Source organism: Acromyrmex echinatior, chromosome 8 (genome assembly GCF_024713525.1).
Source record: "Acromyrmex echinatior isolate Ae372 chromosome 8, ASM2471352v2, whole genome shotgun sequence".
Lineage (NCBI taxonomy): Eukaryota > Metazoa > Arthropoda > Insecta > Hymenoptera > Formicidae > Acromyrmex > Acromyrmex echinatior.
Window position 1 is genome coordinate 4,669,274 of NC_141859.1, and position 19,761 is coordinate 4,689,034.

Consider the following 19,761-nt stretch of genomic DNA (forward strand, 5'->3'; position numbering starts at 1 on the left):
TTTGTTGTTTCCCTCAAATAACAATTAAAACAAAATCACACGTTACTGGATTCTTGAAAATACAAAAATTCTCCTTCCCCCTGTCCAACATCTTACTGTATCAATACAATAGCGGCTATAGAAAGGCTCGCTCGCACAGAACGCCTACGACCTCCACGGGAATCGGTTCCTCTATTACGGATGAAATATGGACGTCAGCGAACGAGCGGCGATTCTGCCGTACCTCGACCACCTCGACTGGCATCGGATCGTCCCTGAACTTACACGAGAACAATCGCTCGTTGGAGTCACGCGACGGCGATTTCTACTCCACGGATATCGAGGATTCGAAGGACACATCCTATCGGAGATTCTATCCGACCACACCGACCACTTCCGGTTTGGGTTCATCCTCGGATCGTCAATCCGTGGAAACGCAGTGTGGTTCCAGAGATTTACCGGATCATCTCTGGGCAGCCGCGATGGAAGATGGTTTCTCGCGCTTCAATGCCATGAAATCGCTGCAGACAATCACGCGGCAGCCTCGTCCAAATCACGACTGGGTGAAGACCGAGCGTATCTCCAGGTTTACCAAACATCGCACCATCAGTCAATCGCCACAACACGAGCAGGAAATTTGGACGTCCAAGCTGAACGAGAGCGCAGTAGTCTCCGGTTATGCTACGCAACGGAATCTTGGCCCACACAAATGCCACCATCAAGCACGCAGGAGCTTCTCCACGTCGATCGTTGCGGATCTTGCCGTCACACCGGATGGATCTCAGCAGAGCCTTGGCAGTGGCGAGTTCTTGGTGAGTTTTGGTGTTATTTCAGTGTTGTGTCCTGTGATAATTGTTTAATGTATTTTCTTATCTACTGTTTAGTGATAAAATTTTTAAAAATGACAAATATCTTTAGATTTCTAAACGCTAAACGTAAGTTAAAATTACGCACATAACTTCTAATGCAAATATCCTTTCAAATATTATTTGTATCTATCTTGAGATTAAATAAGTAGATTTCATGCAGTTCCTACATAGAACTGAAAATATATGATACTCGTAAAATGAGCCACAGCTTCACGGAAAGAACGATTTTGTTGAAGTATTTAAAAATTTAGCCAGATGCAGATCTGAAAATAATTTTATTGAAACTATGAAAATAATTACGTAGAAATCTCAGATGACATGATGAGCAATGTTGCAAACAATTTTTGACATGCTATCAATCAGTTTGAGCGTCCTACATAATTATTTCAATAGTCTAACGAAATTATTTTCAGATATCTATATCTAATAAAATTTTTAGATGCTTCAACAAATTTTTTTTTCGTGTTTTTTCAAACACAAATTATGAGTCTGAAACATTCCTAGAACCAATATACAGTTCGCACATTAAAGTCTTATTATATTAGGTGTTGGAATTAATTCGTAGCGTTTTACAAGTGATGGGAAGTACTTTCATTAATGTATTTTTTAATGCTCATGTGAAATAAATAACATTCTTTCATTAAAAAACGCTACGAATTAATTCCAACACCTAATAGTTATTATGCTGCAATTGCATCACAAAATACTCGTATACCATTTACGGATTTAGTAATGTCCGATATTTACGTTCCTTTTTTTTTTACAAAGGTTTTGCGTTTTGTTCTGTTGTATGGATAATCTTCCCAGCCAGTTCGTAAAAATGCCACCTTTCCACCACCGGTAGAAAAGAGAACAATATTATGAACCAAAATTACGTACTACGCGGTTTCCAATGTTGATTATCGTAGTGGCCTCGAACACCCGAGGAAACGTCCTCGAGTGAAATGGACGACCGAGCTCTCAACCCTTCCTCCTCACTTCCACATCGCGGGAAGGGATTTAACCCACTGACTTATCGCGCCTGGCTTTGGATTACCTCGCGGCAAAGTCGCGTAGCCTGGTCGCGAAACTCGTTTCTAGTTTTCTTTTCGTCGCGATGAAGGCTTTGACGCAAACACTCTCGGGTTCGTAAACTGAATTTATCGCCGCGTCGCGATAACACGCGGTTTGTGTACTCTTTAAGACAGATTATGGACTTTCTTCTTCCGACTTCTTCCTCAGGCAATTTTCCGCGACAATTGAATATATATCTTGGAATGAGTCACGCGAGATTCACGCTTAAATCTAGAGTGAAAGCAGATTGGACAATAATATATTGCATCTCTTAAATAAAATCAACGAAACTAAATATACATTGTTTATGTCCTGTATACTTTGTATATATTTCTACGAAAATAATTAAAGTTAAAGTTAAATAATTAATTTCTCCAGAAAAGCATATTTGTTATCGAATTATAATAATAAAATTGTTGAATTAATGTCTAAAAGGTATTTGTTTACAATTACTTTCTTTTTTAATTAAAAAAACAGTCTTTTTCTTAAATATCGAGTGCTTGTTCAAAGTTTAATTCAAAATTCGATTTTTGTATAATTCAATTAATTTGAAGCACAATAATTATTTGATTATATATGGAATATTACATCGATTCCTTGATTTTATTGTCGTTCGAAAATAATGGCCGGTCTGTTAACGTTTTTTCTGAGATTTGATAAATAAAATTCACCAAATAAAACATAAATGGAACACGAGAACAGCATGTCTGTCCATGTGGCGTGTAACTAAGTTGACAGAAACTATTATTAAAATAGTGCACGTTGCTCGCAGAAACTCGAGTAAGTACGCTTGCTGAATCTCGAAAAATTGTCGGAAGCTGGACGGTAAAAATTTTAAATCTGACTTTTCACGAGCATACACGTACAATATATCATAAGTTTTACGAGCGATATCTTTTGTGTACGCGCTGACGCGAGAAAGACACAACTATATCACCCTAGTTTATATTCAAATTCTCACCCGAGTACCACCCAGGTATCATTTTATTTTTGTTGTTCACCATATATTAAACAAAGATAAAATGATTTCTAGGGAGCACTTGGGTGGAAATTTGAACATGCTCCAGCATAAATATTTGAATTTTTAATACAAGGTTTTATGATTCAGTGAATCGCGTAATTGACTCTGTGAAGAATAGCTTATGTAGTGTATTATGTCTATTACGTAGTGTATTCATCAATATTCAAATAACGGGTTTAAAAAATTCAAAAAGAATTCAGTCGTATGTCATAAATTCTGAGTTCATTTTCAGATGCAAAAAGAATTCTTTTTAGGACTTTTCCTTTCCAACAAAAGGATTCTTTTTACATCCGAAAAGGAACTCAGAATTAATTACATACGACTGAATTCTTTTTGAACTCTCTGTTTTTTTTCTGTTTGTGCTATTCTATAAAATTTTTTTTGTAGAATCCTTTTTTTTAAATTTAATTTAAATTATGTGAGTTAATTATAAACTTAAATAATTAATTAATCAATCAAGAGAATTCGGAGATTACATGTATGAAATTATATTATTCATCAAATAGAGTTCATACATTTTCTATGTGTTTGAAAATAAATAATAAAATATAGTCGACTCTTTTCTGATTGCATTGTAAATGAGTTTTAATCGTTTTTAATGTCTATATTATAGTCATCTGTATTACCTAATAAAGATTTTGTTGCGATATGATTGATACAATTGATTGATGCTTTGCAAGCATACATTTTGTATGTTAGCACGATGGCTGGATACGATATATTAACCGCTAAAAACAACATTTTTTCTAAACCACCACATCTACATTACCGCTTATATTCCATCACGTTCCATTGCAACACGTCCGCTCAATACAGTATATTCGCTCAACGCAGCACGTTTTCTAATATGCGTTTACGCGTATCTTCTTCCAATAATGAGAGTAGACTAGTATAATTGCATCGATATTATCCGGGTTGCAACGTGTAGAGTCATATTAAGTAAGATGAAACATGGGAGAGACAAATTGAACTTTAATTAAAAATTGATTCAATGATCATTTCCACTTATTTTAACATTTTTATTATACGAACAATTAGTGAAAAGCGTTTATTTAATCATTCGAAGAGGAGTTATATTAATAAGGATATAATATTCATCACAATTATGATATAGTCGCGCATAGAATCCTGTAATACACACAATCGTGATAACAAGTAATGTAATTATTAAATAATAACGAGTGCAAAAATAATATAAATATAATATTATAATGATATAGGTATGTGTGTAATAAAAGTAATAATGCATGAAAGATTCAAAATATATTGTAGGATAAAGTTGCCGAAATCGCATTTTTTCTCATAAAGGTTTATGAAAATATTAAGTTTTTTAATAAACTATAATCTTTATATCAAAACTATAAATCTTTTTTCTTTCTTATATGATGTGATTAAATAATAATTCTATTGTGTTTCATGTCACGAATGTAACATAGCAGCATTAAGTACCATGTAATTCTCAAATAATCTAAGAAAGTGTGTAAGTACAATATAATAATTGAATTTTTAGGCGAGATAGTGCGATTTTGACAATCTTACTCTATAAATAAATCTTAAATAATGTCAGCGAGTTTAGCAAAGGAAATAATTGTTGTGCAGCATTGATAAAGTGACACGAAATTTATGTCACTTATTTGGGCATGCGGAAATAACTATTGTTTCACGCGATGCGTCATGTGCGACAAAGTGACGAGGCGGATGTTCATTTTGTGCACGATGAACGAAAGAATAGCTCTGTCAAGCGGCTGAATGCTTGTTGTCCTCGCATACGTCCTCGTATGCAACATCGCTTGTAGCAACGAAACCTAGTCTGAAATCTGTCCGGAAAACGATGTACGATGATGACGGGATATAAAAGCGCCATTCTACTTGGGGATATTACAGCCGGATATCGTGGTTCATCTTTTTTTTCATCGTGGATCTCCCGTAAAATGAAGGAGTACGTCACGTGACTCACGGTCATTTTCCTTCGTTGGATAATTCCGACCGTCGGGATGCATCATTAATTTCCTCGCTCCAGAAAGTATCGCTGCTAAGTTAGAGTACGTAATTGATTCGGGTAACGGAATTTGTTATAGCTAACTTTTTGTTTGGAGATTGAAAGTTCTGTGTCTTGGAGAATAATATGTACAAGATAGCAAGGAAGGGTGAAAACGAATTTTCTTTGTGAAGAGTATCATTTTAATTTTTCATAAAAATACGAAACTGAATTTCGAACGTTAATAAAATCGAATAATTATAATTTTAATTAATTACGCGTTATTAATTGATGTGAGATGAATAAAATAAATGGATGGCAAGAAATATAAATACACGCGAAGAAACTTGTAAGCTGACGCGCTTATATTTAGTACTTGTTTTTGATGATACCCCGCACAAAGATTCTCTTTCTATCTCGCTACTCTTTGAGTCGCTTTGCTTAATTAGTCGTCCCTTTCTGTGTGTCATCCTGGAGCTTTGCATCTTGCAAATAAACGCAAAGAGAAGCCAACTCGTCTATATTTGCACGTCGGGCAGAAAGTATATCAACATGCGCACTTTGCTACAGGATTTTAACGTGTAATTCTTGGCAACCGGGCAAGAAGGACGATCCAATTAGAGTCGATGGAGTTCTCTGCGCACATTCCAATATTTCAAGCGTTAACTTTTTTCATTTACAATTAGACGTTTTTATTTTTTATTTTTTTATTTTTTTGCGAAAGCTTCACGATGCGACGGTCTGCAAGTAGCGCTTTTCGACGCGTAATTAATACGATTAGCGGCCACGACGAACACATAAAATATGTTCTGAAAGTTCCTCTTTATACCTGTTACACAGACACTTTGGTTGCAGAGCAGAAGAAAATGTGAATAGTGGTAAAGTTTTTAACCGGTTTAATTTTGTGACATACATTCTTTCGCAATTAAATTGTTTATTATACGACATACTAAAAGCTTGATTTCTTCTCAGAGAAGATCTGAAGAACGTCTAAACAACGTTCCAGAATGTTTACCGTAATTTTCTAACATTCATTATTACACACTAGTAAATGTAGTAAATGATAAAAATAATAAAAGAGATAATTAAGAAAGATAGTTCTGAGGAATTTCAGCATCGCTATTGTCGTTTCGCAATTGAGTTGAAATTCTCTTCCGACTATGTTCCTCTTTCTTCGGCTTTGTCAGCACTTAAAGACGAAGAAAACAAAGGTTCAGCTCTCAATATAATTTGCAATGCGCGAAGTGCTCGCTCTCGTCTCATAAATAGTATGCGCATCTCCCTTAGGACTCGAGTGTAGGCACAAGACGATCCAATTAAACTCCATCGTGTTGGCGAAGATGATCCTTTAATCGGTGATATATACATGTGTCAAGTGCAGAGAGTACGATGCGCGCCGATCGACGAAACGGCATAAATCGATTTATGTTGGCGACACGAAAGTTGAGAGGCGTCGCGCATTCGCAAGATGAGTTTGATGAGGTCCGCACGTAATTATCCTTCGATTAATGAGCGGGCATACTGGCGGCATAACTACTAGCAAGGATTTACTCTCGTAATTACGCTCGCTACTTCGACGGCTTAATGAGGAATATACATGTATGTGTGCTTTGATCTAGCTCGGTTAAGGTCTCATCTCTCACGGATAAAGCGCGATTTGGTAAAACGGGATTATCGACACCGCTGTTTTTCCGTGAAAAGAATAGGTCACTTTTAAAAGAAAAGCGTAACTTGCAAATAATAAATAAACTCGATAGATGATTAGTAATAAATTAATGAAGTATATTTTTACATAAAAGAAGAAAACAGAAATCCATTTTCTTGATTAATTTTCCTGAGAAGATATTTTTGCATAATGCAAAAATGTATGTTTTTAATTATTTTTAAAATTCCTTAGAAGGTCAAATTTTTTTTATATTCCAAAGAAAAAGTTTTTATGTTGTTAATTATATATTTTTGACTCTAACAACAATTTTTTGAATAATAAATTATGAGTCGATTTAGTAATTATTCTAACGTAATTAATAAATGTATATAAAAGATTTTCTTATTTCTAGAATAAACTATGATAAGATTATATATATGTTCGTTCCAAATAATTCTTTCAAACAAGTTTGACACGCAAAATTCCAAATTTTTCGACCGCTGGAAGTTGTCCTCACAAATCCTGTAAAATGAGTCTCTCAAAAATCAATTAAGTTATGTTAACGATGAAAGGAGATTGATTTTATGCAAGAACAAAAAGACAAAATCGACAAATTAATCTTTTATAATCCGGAAATTAACATTTTTATTGTTCACTAAATTTTAGAATTAAATTTTTTGAAATTATCATATAAGAATTTTATTCTCTATATTTAGCACTAACATATGCTCGTTTGTCAAAGACGTCTGATTTATGCGAGTTCACCAATGTCGACAGAAAGATTCTCAACGGCATGACTTATTACCTTAAATACTATCGCGATAAAGCTGTGAATGTATAGTCCGCAAACACTCGCCGTGAAAGATATTGCACTCTTTCTCTGTAATAACTCTGTGAAACTCTCTGGAAATGACCTGTATATATAATTTTAATCTCTCATATTTATTTCGCCTGATAAATCTACTTCATTATACATTTTTAGATATTCCGACCCGCTCGGTAAACTAACTGTAAAATATAAAAATGTAGAGGTTGCACTAACAATGAGCCTTTTTTCTTAATTTGCTTGTTTATGCTACAAACTTTTACTCTGTTTTCTGAAAGATTTATTTTTGAGAATCTTAAAAGATAATGTGAAAAATAGGACGCTGTGAGTTTGCATTCTTCTCATGAATAATTCGCAATAATTTACAATACATTTACGAAGCGAAAATAGTGATTTTTTTGCGATGATTTATACATTTAGCCGTCACAAATCATATCAATCGCAGCTTAGCTTAACGCTTAGTTTATTGTTCTAAAACGTGTGTATAGACTTTCGGAAAAACGAGTAAATGTCTATCGGCATTTTTCCACATCGTTATCCGAGTCGATGTCGACAACAAATCGTGTTTTATTAACAAAAAACTTGCGATCGCGCGCACGTTTTATAAATATGCAATAGAATAGACTGAACTGCCAACTTTTCATTGTTATCAGCGAATGGGACTGCGACAGAAGAGGGAATGTACTGACATGCTTTCTCTGCTTTTCGCGCTTGCATTGTTTGCTAGCAAACATGAGATACCTACTTTTTTAATCAATAAATCACATTGATACTAAAATTAATAAAAAATACATTACATAATTAAAAAAAAAATAGATATTGAAAAATAAATGTCGGAGATTTTATATAATTGCAATGTTATATTTACGTTATTAATTTAATAATAATAAATACTTACGATATATTACACATCGCACATTTTTGTGGCATTTTTAAAATTAATATAATGTTATGTACAATGTATTATAATATAACCTGTCCCAATTACTTGTTACCTTCTCTATCTTGCTGACAATTTTTGCTAGCAATCAAACAACTTTGCATATCCGAAGAGCTAGAGAAAGCATGTCCCTCTTCTATCGCAGTCACACCGTTCATAAACATCACGTTTCTATAGAGAAAAGCAGATAATATATTGTATGTTCCGTCTATCCATACTGTGGTCGATATTCATAATTCTTACATTTAAGATTTTTAAATACAATCTTAAGATGTCACGAACAAACCAGAGGGTCGTATTAGCATCTTAAAACGTTACAACGATCTTGAAATAAGAACAAACGATGAACCGGCCTATGTTTACGGATTTATAGAAAAATTGCAGCCTACGCGGCTGTTTTTTCTTTCATCAATGATAGTAGTTTGATTTATTATTTTGACGATCCTGATAAATTTCTTGATAGATTAATACTTTTGAAGAAGATATCTCGACGATGAAATCGGTTCAGTCGCTTGAAAACGAATGACTAATTAAGTTCATCGTTAATGCATATCGCGAAGTCATAAAGCGCGCACTATTTCCTTTCGGAACGCGTTTGATTAAAATCCATTTATCATTGAAATCGCGTCCCATTTCTAACTTTTGTAAACGGCGGAAACACGCGACTACAACGGATTTTCCTTTAGCCTTACTGTCCGATTCAACATCCGTTCCTTTCTCTTCTTCCGTCCGTTTCTTCCCGTTTTACTATCCCGAAGCGGAAAGCGACGATAAAGCGTGAATTAATAATCGCCCTGCCTCCTTATTCCGATCTTCGTCTTGTTTCCTCCTGTCGCTGTATTATGCAGCATCTGCTGACATTACATTGCATAATAGAGCGTCGCGAGATGCGGCCGTTTATCTATAGATATCGTCGTTGTCGCGTCATTCGCGCAATTCTTTTGTAAGACTTGCGAATTTTTTTTGCAAATATAAAAAGAAATGATTCTATTTCTTTTACTTTAAAAATCTCACGTTTTCCGATAGAGACATTAAATACACGTGGAAGTATAGGATTCTCTAGATTCAGTCTCTGCTTTTTCCCCTTATTTTTCTATGGTACGAAAAGAATGGTAAATTCTTTATTCTTAGAATTTCTCACCGTGAGAGATAGTGATTGAAAATAAAAAGTTGTTTCGTAATAAAAAATGTATACATAATATATAATATTATATTGTATAGAATTTTTTATATAATATATAATATATTATATCTTTTCTTTAAAACATTAAATTCTGAATAAAACATTATTTTACAAATAATATTGCAAATTTATCTAGCAAAAGATCTTTCTAAAATAATAAATGCTATTATTTCAGAAGCACATTTTGTTACATAAATTTGCAGTATTACGTGAAATATTGTTTTGTTTACAATTAAATATTATACTTTAAAGAAAAAAGAGGAGGAGAAAGATTGTAATAGCACTATTTACTTCATTAAGAGCAAGCTTATATGGATCTCATAGTGCATGATAGTTGAGACACTTTGTTAATCGATGCTAATAACGTATTGTGTTGCAACAAGGTCTGTTAAAGCTGCGTATATGCAAGAGCAATATGTATGTGAAATGTGACGCGAGAATGTCAATTTTCCTCGGGCGCTGAAAATGAGATAGCCGTGTACCTTTGAGCGACAATTTCACAAGGGTGGTTTATCGTAGAAACGTAATCTACGTATCTGTATATTGAAAGTTATCGATGAGAGAACGCGATGAATTTATTTTATTTTTATTTTAAAAAATTAAAAATAAGTTAAAATATAAAAAGATCAACAATCTACTTATTTTGATTATTTATTTATTTAAGAACTGGCTTTTTGTGAAAAAGAATTCAAACCGTTGAAATTTATCGTGAAATCTTGATGTGGTTATACGGAGTAAGTAAAGTTCGTGGATAAAATATCTATCGATACTTTTCGCACGGCGAAAAGTGATTGGTCGTGAGAATTTACTTTCGTTAGCGGCGTTTCCTCGCCGGAAGACCATTCCCTCTACCTCTTTCCCCAGGGGAGATAAGAAAAACGAAGTGCAGACAGAATTCGAGAAGAGGTGCTGCCGGATCTTGACTCTTGATTACTTGACGAGCAGACGACTCGAATCGATAATCGGCACATTGCTGGTGCAATCTTTGCCAACTAAAATGGTAATGCGAGGAATCCGTTTTTCCGTGAACATTAGACAAACTGCTATGCGGATGGCAAATTCCCCGCCGTCAAGCAAAAAAGAAAGACGACATAATCATTAATTTCTGAGCGTAATTGCGTGCTTTTACGCTTGATTATTTTTAAAATTTGTCTTTAAAAGGCTTTTTGAACATTTCTTTCACAAAGCGTTATATTTTTTAATTAAACTTAAAAGATGAGTGGGGCTATTGGCCTTATACAAATTATTTTGTTGTGAATAATGAAATTAGCGTAAAGATATTATTTACAAATTATATTTAAAAATTTAATCAATTGAATTTATTCAATCAAATGACGTTTCGACCTGTCATCGTACTCTCTGGTCATCTTTAGTGATTTTACAAATTTAAACAATCTTAATTAACTAATACAATGTATTAAACCTATATAAACTATAATTCTCCATTTGTCAATTATATAAAATTTTGTTCTTCGTTACCATAGCTGTTCTTCTTAATATATTCGCATTTTATTGTTGTATCCAAGATTACGATGTATTATGTGGAACATAGCAGATCCGAGGTTTATTTTATGGATTCATATCCATGTATTCTTTTACACCAATTAAACATGACAGTGAGATTGTACTATATAAAATGAATTATAATTTTTAATTATTTCTTATCTTATATTAAATCCTCAATATTGCTTATCTAATTTCTCCCATTTATTATATTCTTACATTGTATTATAAAACCGTTTATTATTTTCAGTTATAAGTATAATTTTCTTAGTCAAGATCTCATACAATAATAAACATTATTATTTATCATGTTTCGTATATAAGATATTCTCTGTTAAATCCCTTAAGTGGGAGAAAGGTAATCGAGAATCGGGAGTATCGAACAATAGTTCAGTGTCACTTTGTTTATTAATCCCTATAATTTATAAATATCTGTATAAATTTTGAATTATAATTCAGAATTTATAAAACCGGGATGCAAAATATTAATTGACATGTGCATGATGTGTCGATACGTTTATTATTACTATTAATAATGTTTTCACAGTTTTCATGTTAGCTGATCGTTTTGAAATAACGGGAGATTTTTTTTCATTCGTTTTCAAAACCCAATTAATAGAACGTTCCAATATTCACGTCCATACGAATGACGTGTTTTATTCTCTCATATCGATGCCTGGATATTAAAACAGAAAAAAAATTCATTTTCAACATGTCGTAAAAAATTTTTGAAATTTAGAAGAGCAATCTTATGAAATCATTTTATTTGAAACTATGGGAAACGTAGGTAATTTTTTAATTTATCTGTATGATTAAAAACATATTTATTTTTAAAAAATCAGAAATTTTACATATGATGGAGAGAGACAGAGAGGGGAAGGAGAGGGGAGAGAGAGAGAGAGAGAGAGAGAGAGAGAGAGAGAGAGAAGGTAATAGGTTTCAGATTCAGGCATGTTCATGCGTACGCGACAGGATGACGATGTATCTGATTTATTACTCAGGTGTTCGAGATAAAGGGAGTTATATACGTTACATTAATTACTAGTTCCTTCGATCAATCGCTGTTCTCAGAACCACCTGTTGTGTTAAAGGACTGATCGTGCATAATCGTCGACGGTGCATACATGTCCCATCGAGTGCATTGATAACATGTTATCGTTACTCTAGTCTTCTCTCGAATTAATGAACGTCTTGTTAACAGAATCCGTAGATAAGCCGATGATACCTTAAGGTATAGTTTTTTATTTGTAGCTGCAAATTATCAACAAATTTAATCATTTAAAGTGAAACGTTTATATTACATTTTAACAGTTTTACATTAATCTTCTTAATTATACATAATATAATCTTTTACTTTTGCTTAAGCGAATAACAAATGAATTAATTATATCATTCGTATGATGACGCATTACAACGTTTCTGATATATTGTGTCATGGATGGTTTAATTTCGAGCACCTGGCTTTTATTAATTTATCAATTTGTAGTCTAGTGCGCACAGCTGTGGATTTAGCGCAACAGCCATTTCTCGAGCGAATAAATTTGCTAATTATCGTCAAGTGTAATCGCACTGTCAGGGCCTCGAGCTTCCGTTGTCCAGAATTCTGCTGGATCAAGATACGACAATTGACAACGGATGAAAATGTTGATTGGCATAAACTATACCCTCTCTCGCGCTAGGTCCTATCTGATAGATGCGTGAATGCGAATTTGTATTAGATCAGTCGAGTAGTCGATTTAAAATTAATCTCTGCTTAATTGCGAAGTTATGGGCGCGAATCGTGTTGCACATTGTATTGGTTTCCTTCTTGGATCGTTATTTTCGATTATCATCAATGCTACATATATATTGTGATCTTTTTACATACCGAAATTCGAGAACTGAAGCCTCTTAAATAACAGTGATTGTATTATTAACAATAAATATTATTATTATTTGTAAATGTTAATCATATGCTTATTATTATTGTCTATTTAAATTGAATTCGCGGATATATGAAGATTTCACAGTCTCCGTGCAATATTTAAATAGCGTATGCTGCATATTATAATAATTAGAATAAATAATACTAATATGTAAATACGTCAATTATAATTCATATGTATGTTGATTTATTATATCGGTTTTTTGTAGCTGAGATAATATCGATTTTTATCGCTTAATTGATTTCTTATGTGCAAGTTTCTTATGTGCACTATAATTATTATAATTATTTGCAAACATAATTTGATTAATAGGAAATTTGTAAAAAAATTAGGGATGCATCAGATTATAAAACTACCGGATACTGGATATTGGATATTCGAGAAGGCAATTTCTTCGAGTCGAATATCCGATCGGATTCCGAGAAAGTATCTTCTAAAAAAAAGACCTATAGGGAAAAAGATTGTAATTGTAAGATTATAAGTTTGCAACAATGTATAAGATATTATAGCATCATGAATATACATATACATACTTGTTTCTAAAATATTTGTATAAGAAAAAATCAACAATTTAATGATATCAAATTTCAACCGGATAATAGTGATATTTGCCTATCCGGTCGAATAGTAAAAAAGTGCCGGATAATATTGGATACTTTCTGGATATCTGGTACATTCCTAAAAAAAATTGTTAATCCTTTGTGTCATAAAAAATTTAAATATTGATTAATTATATTAGATTTGAAAATAATTATAGTACATTTAACGATAAATTTATATTTTGAATGAAAAAAATTTAAGTCAATTTATTGTTATTTTTTCGAACTTTAACATTTTGAAAGACAGGATAAGTAAATTATTCTTCATACGACAGTTTAATTCCATGTTCTTAATTTACACAAAATATCTAAATTTATTACAAAATTCTTAATTTATTAAAATCATACAAGTTGTAAAACTAACAAGAAACAATTGCTTTATAATATGAATAACTTTTCGATTAAATTGAACGTGAACTGTATATTTCAACTAAACAATAGATGTGTTACACGAGAATGGGTGTAATAGTATCGCATACCTGAACTAATCTCATTGTCAGAAACAAGGTGAATATGAATATTCTAAATTCTATGAATATTCTAAAAAGCGTTAAATATTTCATATGATAACGTTCATCAAACGCGTGACGTTGCTAGCGCTGCTGCGTACACAAGATCGCGGTATCAATCCGACACCGACACTCGAACGAGCAAGTAGCGCATGCTTACATGTATCGTCGCATTACCTTTCGGAATACGATCGCGACAAATCGCTGTGATGTATAGTAATCATTTCCTATGAACGAGCAACTATTAGTCCGCATTACCTTCGCGATCAATGACTCGTCAGCATGCGAGATGACGAGCCGTTTATTGACGTAACATTATCTGTCATTTTCAGATTGAGAACGCAAAGTATCGAAGCCCGACGATTGCACCATCGTTACTTTGACTTTAAGCAAGGCTTAAAATTCTTTCTTTTTTTCTCTTTTTAAAGCCAAGCGAGAAAGATACACAGAAGAAGAGTTTTAAGCCTTGCTTAAAGTTAAAGTAAGGTTAATGCAATTGTCGAGCCTAATAAATCTTTTACGAGATGGATCACTCATTGAAGTGATAAAAAGTACGCCGTACGATCGTAATTGTATTTTCGTGAGTGAGTGCAACGACGGAATCTGAGAGGAAGAGGAGATCAGGGAGGTATCAGGTGACGGCGGAGCAACTATGGATAAATAACTCATTATTTATTATTTTATTTATTACTTTTGTATACTGCGCACACAAAATAGATCATTTGTAATTATTAGTAACTCAATAGTAACTTTATGAAATATTTTTTCGTTGCTGTAATTCGAATTTTTTATTTTGTACTTTACAGAACAACGTTACATCAACTCCGCTGCTACATATTAGTGAGTGACGAATTATATTTTGATTTCAAGTAATAAGTCTATGAAAATTATACTAAATACTCATAAAAGTTTCACAGTTGTATATACACATATATAATTAATAACATAAGAATAGTACAGAAGAACATAATCTTTCATAGATGCATTGCTTGATCAGATATTACGTAATCGTTTATCTACCTAATGGTAATCATTTATTTTTGTTGTATTATATAAAAAAAATAATAGATAAAATTAATTGAATAATAAAAATTGATATCAAATTTTATAAAAAGTATACAGATCTTTGTATTTGTCCGCTTTGGTCGTTTATAATAAAACTATTGGTGACCTGGGTATTTTTCTATTAGGATGTTGATTGTGCGATTTAAATTAAATTATTAGAATACAATGTTGTACAATAGTTATAGAACATTTTGTATTTAGTATTCGCGAAGAATATTTTTGCTATTGATAAAAAACTAACATAAATTTATTTATCGCAATAATAATGATATTATTATATTACGATAATTAATAATACTCATAATAGATGCTATTTCAGGAGCATTATGTATATGAAAGAGAGAGAGAGAGAGATAGAGAGAGAGAGAGAGAGAACTGTCTAGCGTAGAATTTCTTTTGTTTCAATATATCATGTTGATCATGATAGTATTCACAACGAGTTATTTTCACTAAATACATTATAACTGCGATCACATTATTGCTTCGCTCGCATATTAATGAGAATGCCAAGCTGGTCGTGAACAATTTCTAACTATTGTATTATCATACAATACTACAAAAGCTTTGTAGCACATTTACCGTTGTGTGAAGGTGTATGCAATAATAATAATTCTCATCAAGATATAATAATATTCCAACCTCAAAATAAACATTAACGTAATTTACTTTTATTTATATTTCTGTATATTTTGGTCCCGCCAAAGTGTTAGTAGGTATTTCGAGGAAAGTGCACATGATAACGATAACAATAATAACATTAGATAAAAATTAATAATGCTTTATATCGGTAGTAATAATAAATAATTAACAATATACATATATTTTTATGTGTATCTTAAAAATGTACTTGTTTAATATATAGTAGATTTACAAATGCAGTAGATTTTTCAGATTTCCTCTTTTTCAGATTAAATAAAATGTTAATTTTACGAAAGTAAGGAACGATTATTATTTCTATTTTCAGTTTCCATTTTTCCGAAACAAACGAGCCATTTCATACTCTCGCATATTACATCATATATAATACACAAGCCTTTCTACCGTAATAAAGCGCGCAGTGGAGTTACTACAGTTAATGATTTATAATAATTTATAAGAAACCGGAATTCAAATATATATCTCGGGAAAACTTTCAGCAAATTGCAGCTACGGATTTTTGTAAGAATAAAGTTTTGGAAAATGCACGAGCGATTTACGAATATCATAATGTATTGAAATAATTTCAATTTAGCATAAATATAAATAAATGTATGAACATAAACAATTTTAGTTCAAATTTAATAAAAAAATCTACATGGAAAAAATACAAATATCTAAATATTCAATCTTAAGATTAAATTTGGATCTTCAACTTTCCACATCCTCAATCTTTAACATTTGCAATTCCTGTTTACGTGATCACAAATAATGATATAAAAATTTTAATGAAGAGACTATAGAAAAATTTCGATATTATTATTAGGTGTTGGGATTAATTCGTAGCGTTTTACAAGTGATGTGAAGTACTTTCATTAATGTATTTTTTAATGCTCATGTGAAATAAATAACATTCTTTCATTAAAAACGCTACGAATTAATTCCAACACCTAATATAATTTGACATAACTTTATAAGAAAAGTTTTATGGCCGTCACGCCATGCATACGACGACCGCCTATAGAGTGTTGAATTAACTCTCTTTCGCGTTCTTCAAATTCCTCCGATGTTCGCTTCGATCCAACTTCGTCTCGAATCCGTTATTTGAAACAACAATGTCGTTGGAACTCAGAAACGGCGATTCCCAGACTCACGGACCAAGTTCGAAATAATCGGCGTCCAAGCGATCCATGGAGCGAAAACTCTCTCTTTCTCTCTCAAGGTTTTTCTCCGTTACGAAAACATTCCGGTGTATAAAACGAAAAATTCCGGAATGTCGTATTCTGGAACGTCGTGCCGATGTACGTCCCGACGGAATCCTATTCGGGATAAGTTACGACGATGCGGAAAACGCAGCAACTCGCAGAAAAGTTAACGTCTCGTGTGGAACACGCGCGTTCTAAGACTCTCGCTAACTGCTTGCGAATCAGGATATTTTTCATACGCTCCTTCGACAGTTTCCCTTCCGTTACACTCGTTCATAAAACCACCCCCGACGGACGAATCCAGTTACGACTCGAAAATTAGATCTCTCGTTGACGTCAATGACGGGATACGACATACGAGTGGGAAAAACACGGACGACCGATCGACGACGACGACGACGACGACGACGACGACGACGACGACGACGACGACGACGACGACGACGACGACGACGACGACGACGACGACGACGACGACGTGGTGCACGAACCGACGATCGAAGCGGGATGCTGACCTGCGGCATCAGCAGGGACATGTGCACTTGCTTGTAAATTTAGGATACAGAATCGAATTACGCTTCCCCCGGAAGCGTTTCGAGATGAGCGAGCGAGCGTTGCAGAGAGCGAGTGACTCTCGGTATATAATTGGAAGTTAATAGCAGTAGAATAGAAGAACGTGGCGTTTCAAGTAATTTGCTTTTTTGTAACAGAAAATTAATATTTGTGCGAAATCACCGATCGATGATAAATAAATAAATTGCACACATTTCGTGTAAAGAAAGAAAGTATTTAATTAGATGAATTATTTTTATTTTAATAACTTTATAACAAAGATTATAAAAATGAATGAAGAAGGAAACCTAATTTCTTAATGAATTGCGGATTTCCTCTCTTTATTTTTATAGATCTAGTACATATAAAAAATATACCATCAGCTCTCGAATTTCACATGGAAAGGACTGAAGTATCTAAAAATTTAATTAAATACAGATCTAAAAGCAATTTCATTTCGAAAATAATTTTGTAAATATCTTTATATACAATAATATTTAAGATTAAACATAATAATCTACATCAATTATCCACTCAATACTTTTAAAAATTGTATTTTTATACAAACGCTAAAGCATCTAATTTAGCTAGATACAGATTTAAGAATAATTGCATCGTAAACCATCAAAATAGTTACTCAAACTGATTGCTAAATGTTAAAACATTCATCATACTTGAGATTTTTATGTAATTATTTTGATAATTTACCAAAATTATTTTTACTATTTTATACTTTTAGTATATTTTTTCTGTATTTAAGCCATATTTTTAGATGTTTTAACAAAATCGTTCTTTCCGTGTAGCAACGTGTATAAAAAGATGATTTATAGAAGCTTCAAGCGGATAATTGATATAGATTGCGTTTAATCTGAAACAATTATCATACATAAAGATATTTGAATATTAACCTATAGTCGCTATTATATAACTTACTATCGTATTTCGATTCCCTCAGTAGCTGGTTTGAGCGTTTCACGAGGTATTGCGCAAACGCTTTCTATCTAATAGAGAATAGAGAGTAAATACATAGCTGATACAAGCTAAAACCAGTTCAGCCCCTTATTGTACCGCTGTAACAATTTCAGTATTACGCGGTCAAACGACGCGATATAATGCAACAACACGATAGCTGTTCTGTTTCAATTGCAACGGATTCCGATTAACGCAAGAGAACTCAATGAAATAGGGAAATTAAGCTTTTCACAGCAAAAAGCAAACATATAACAAACGTAATAAACTTTCCTAGAGAGATTGCTACAAAAGTATCTTCTTTCAAAACCCGCAGGATTGGAGTTTGAATATTTTGTGAGAGGGATTTACATTGTTCTGTTGCAGAGAGCGTAATCTCATCTCCTCTCTCGATCGAAATATAAGGTAATCAAGGAGCTCGAGTGTTACAATGGCATCTTGTCACAATCGACCGCAGCTTCTCGCGCACATCTTTGCGCATAAATCTCTAAATTGTATACGCTCGATTACTGAAAAAAAATTATAACGAAAAATTATAGCAATTATAGCGAAACATTAACTAAAACTGACTTAACTAAATAACTAGGAAACATTGCGATATTAGATATACTCGTATTTTGTATCTAATTAATATAGATGACAAAGACAGAATTTATATCTGAACCATTTGTCAAATTTATCAAGGAAGTCTCTCTGTAACGTTTAATTAGATGACTGTGACTCATATTTGATGAGACTTAAAATTTCTTGTAAATATATTGTTAAAAAATACTGTACTATAAATATTACGCGTACAATACATAATTTTATACCAAATATAAAAAACAGCAATAATATTCTAGCAGTAAAATATTTTTGCGTAATATCGACGCTATAATATATCTTATTGATATACCGAAAGTAGAAAATAATTAAATATCTCGTCGTAACCGGAGGGTATTATTTGCCTCATGGAATACAGCTTCCGAAAAACCTCGTTTATTTTTGATCATTTGTTTCCGACGGTATGTCTTGCTAGTCGATATTACGTTAAATAGCATATATTTTATCAGTATCAAGCTTTAATCGATCGCGAGATTTTTAATTTACATCCTCTGTGTTTCGCGCAAAATATGGAATTCTGATCGCTTAAATCCAGAGCCGTGTTCCCTCTCTTTCGCAGCTTTTAGTTTATCGCGTATCGAGAGAGTATCTCCCTTTCGAGATTGTCGAAACGTTAATTTTAAATATCGCGTTTCCATCGAAGTGAAGAAAAACGAGATTTATACTGTGATTTACATCAGTGGCATAGCTCATCCATTAGT

At 32.8% G+C, this 19,761-nt stretch overlaps 2 protein-coding genes across 6 annotated transcripts in view; both read left to right on the forward strand.

The window, feature by feature from the left end:
- The window catches only part of LOC147908695 (uncharacterized), a 63,831-nt gene extending 47,426 nt beyond the window's left edge, over positions 1-16,405 (forward strand). The window contains exon 3 of the mRNA XM_087408500.1: positions 140-16,405. Within this exon, the coding sequence (XP_087264626.1) occupies positions 140-839 (700 nt within the window). The 3' untranslated portion in view covers positions 840-16,405. The remainder of the gene's footprint in view (positions 1-139) is intronic.
- The window catches only part of LOC105144539 (uncharacterized), a 273,849-nt gene that overhangs the window by 132,537 nt on the left and 121,551 nt on the right, over positions 1-19,761 (forward strand). The window lies entirely within an intron of this gene.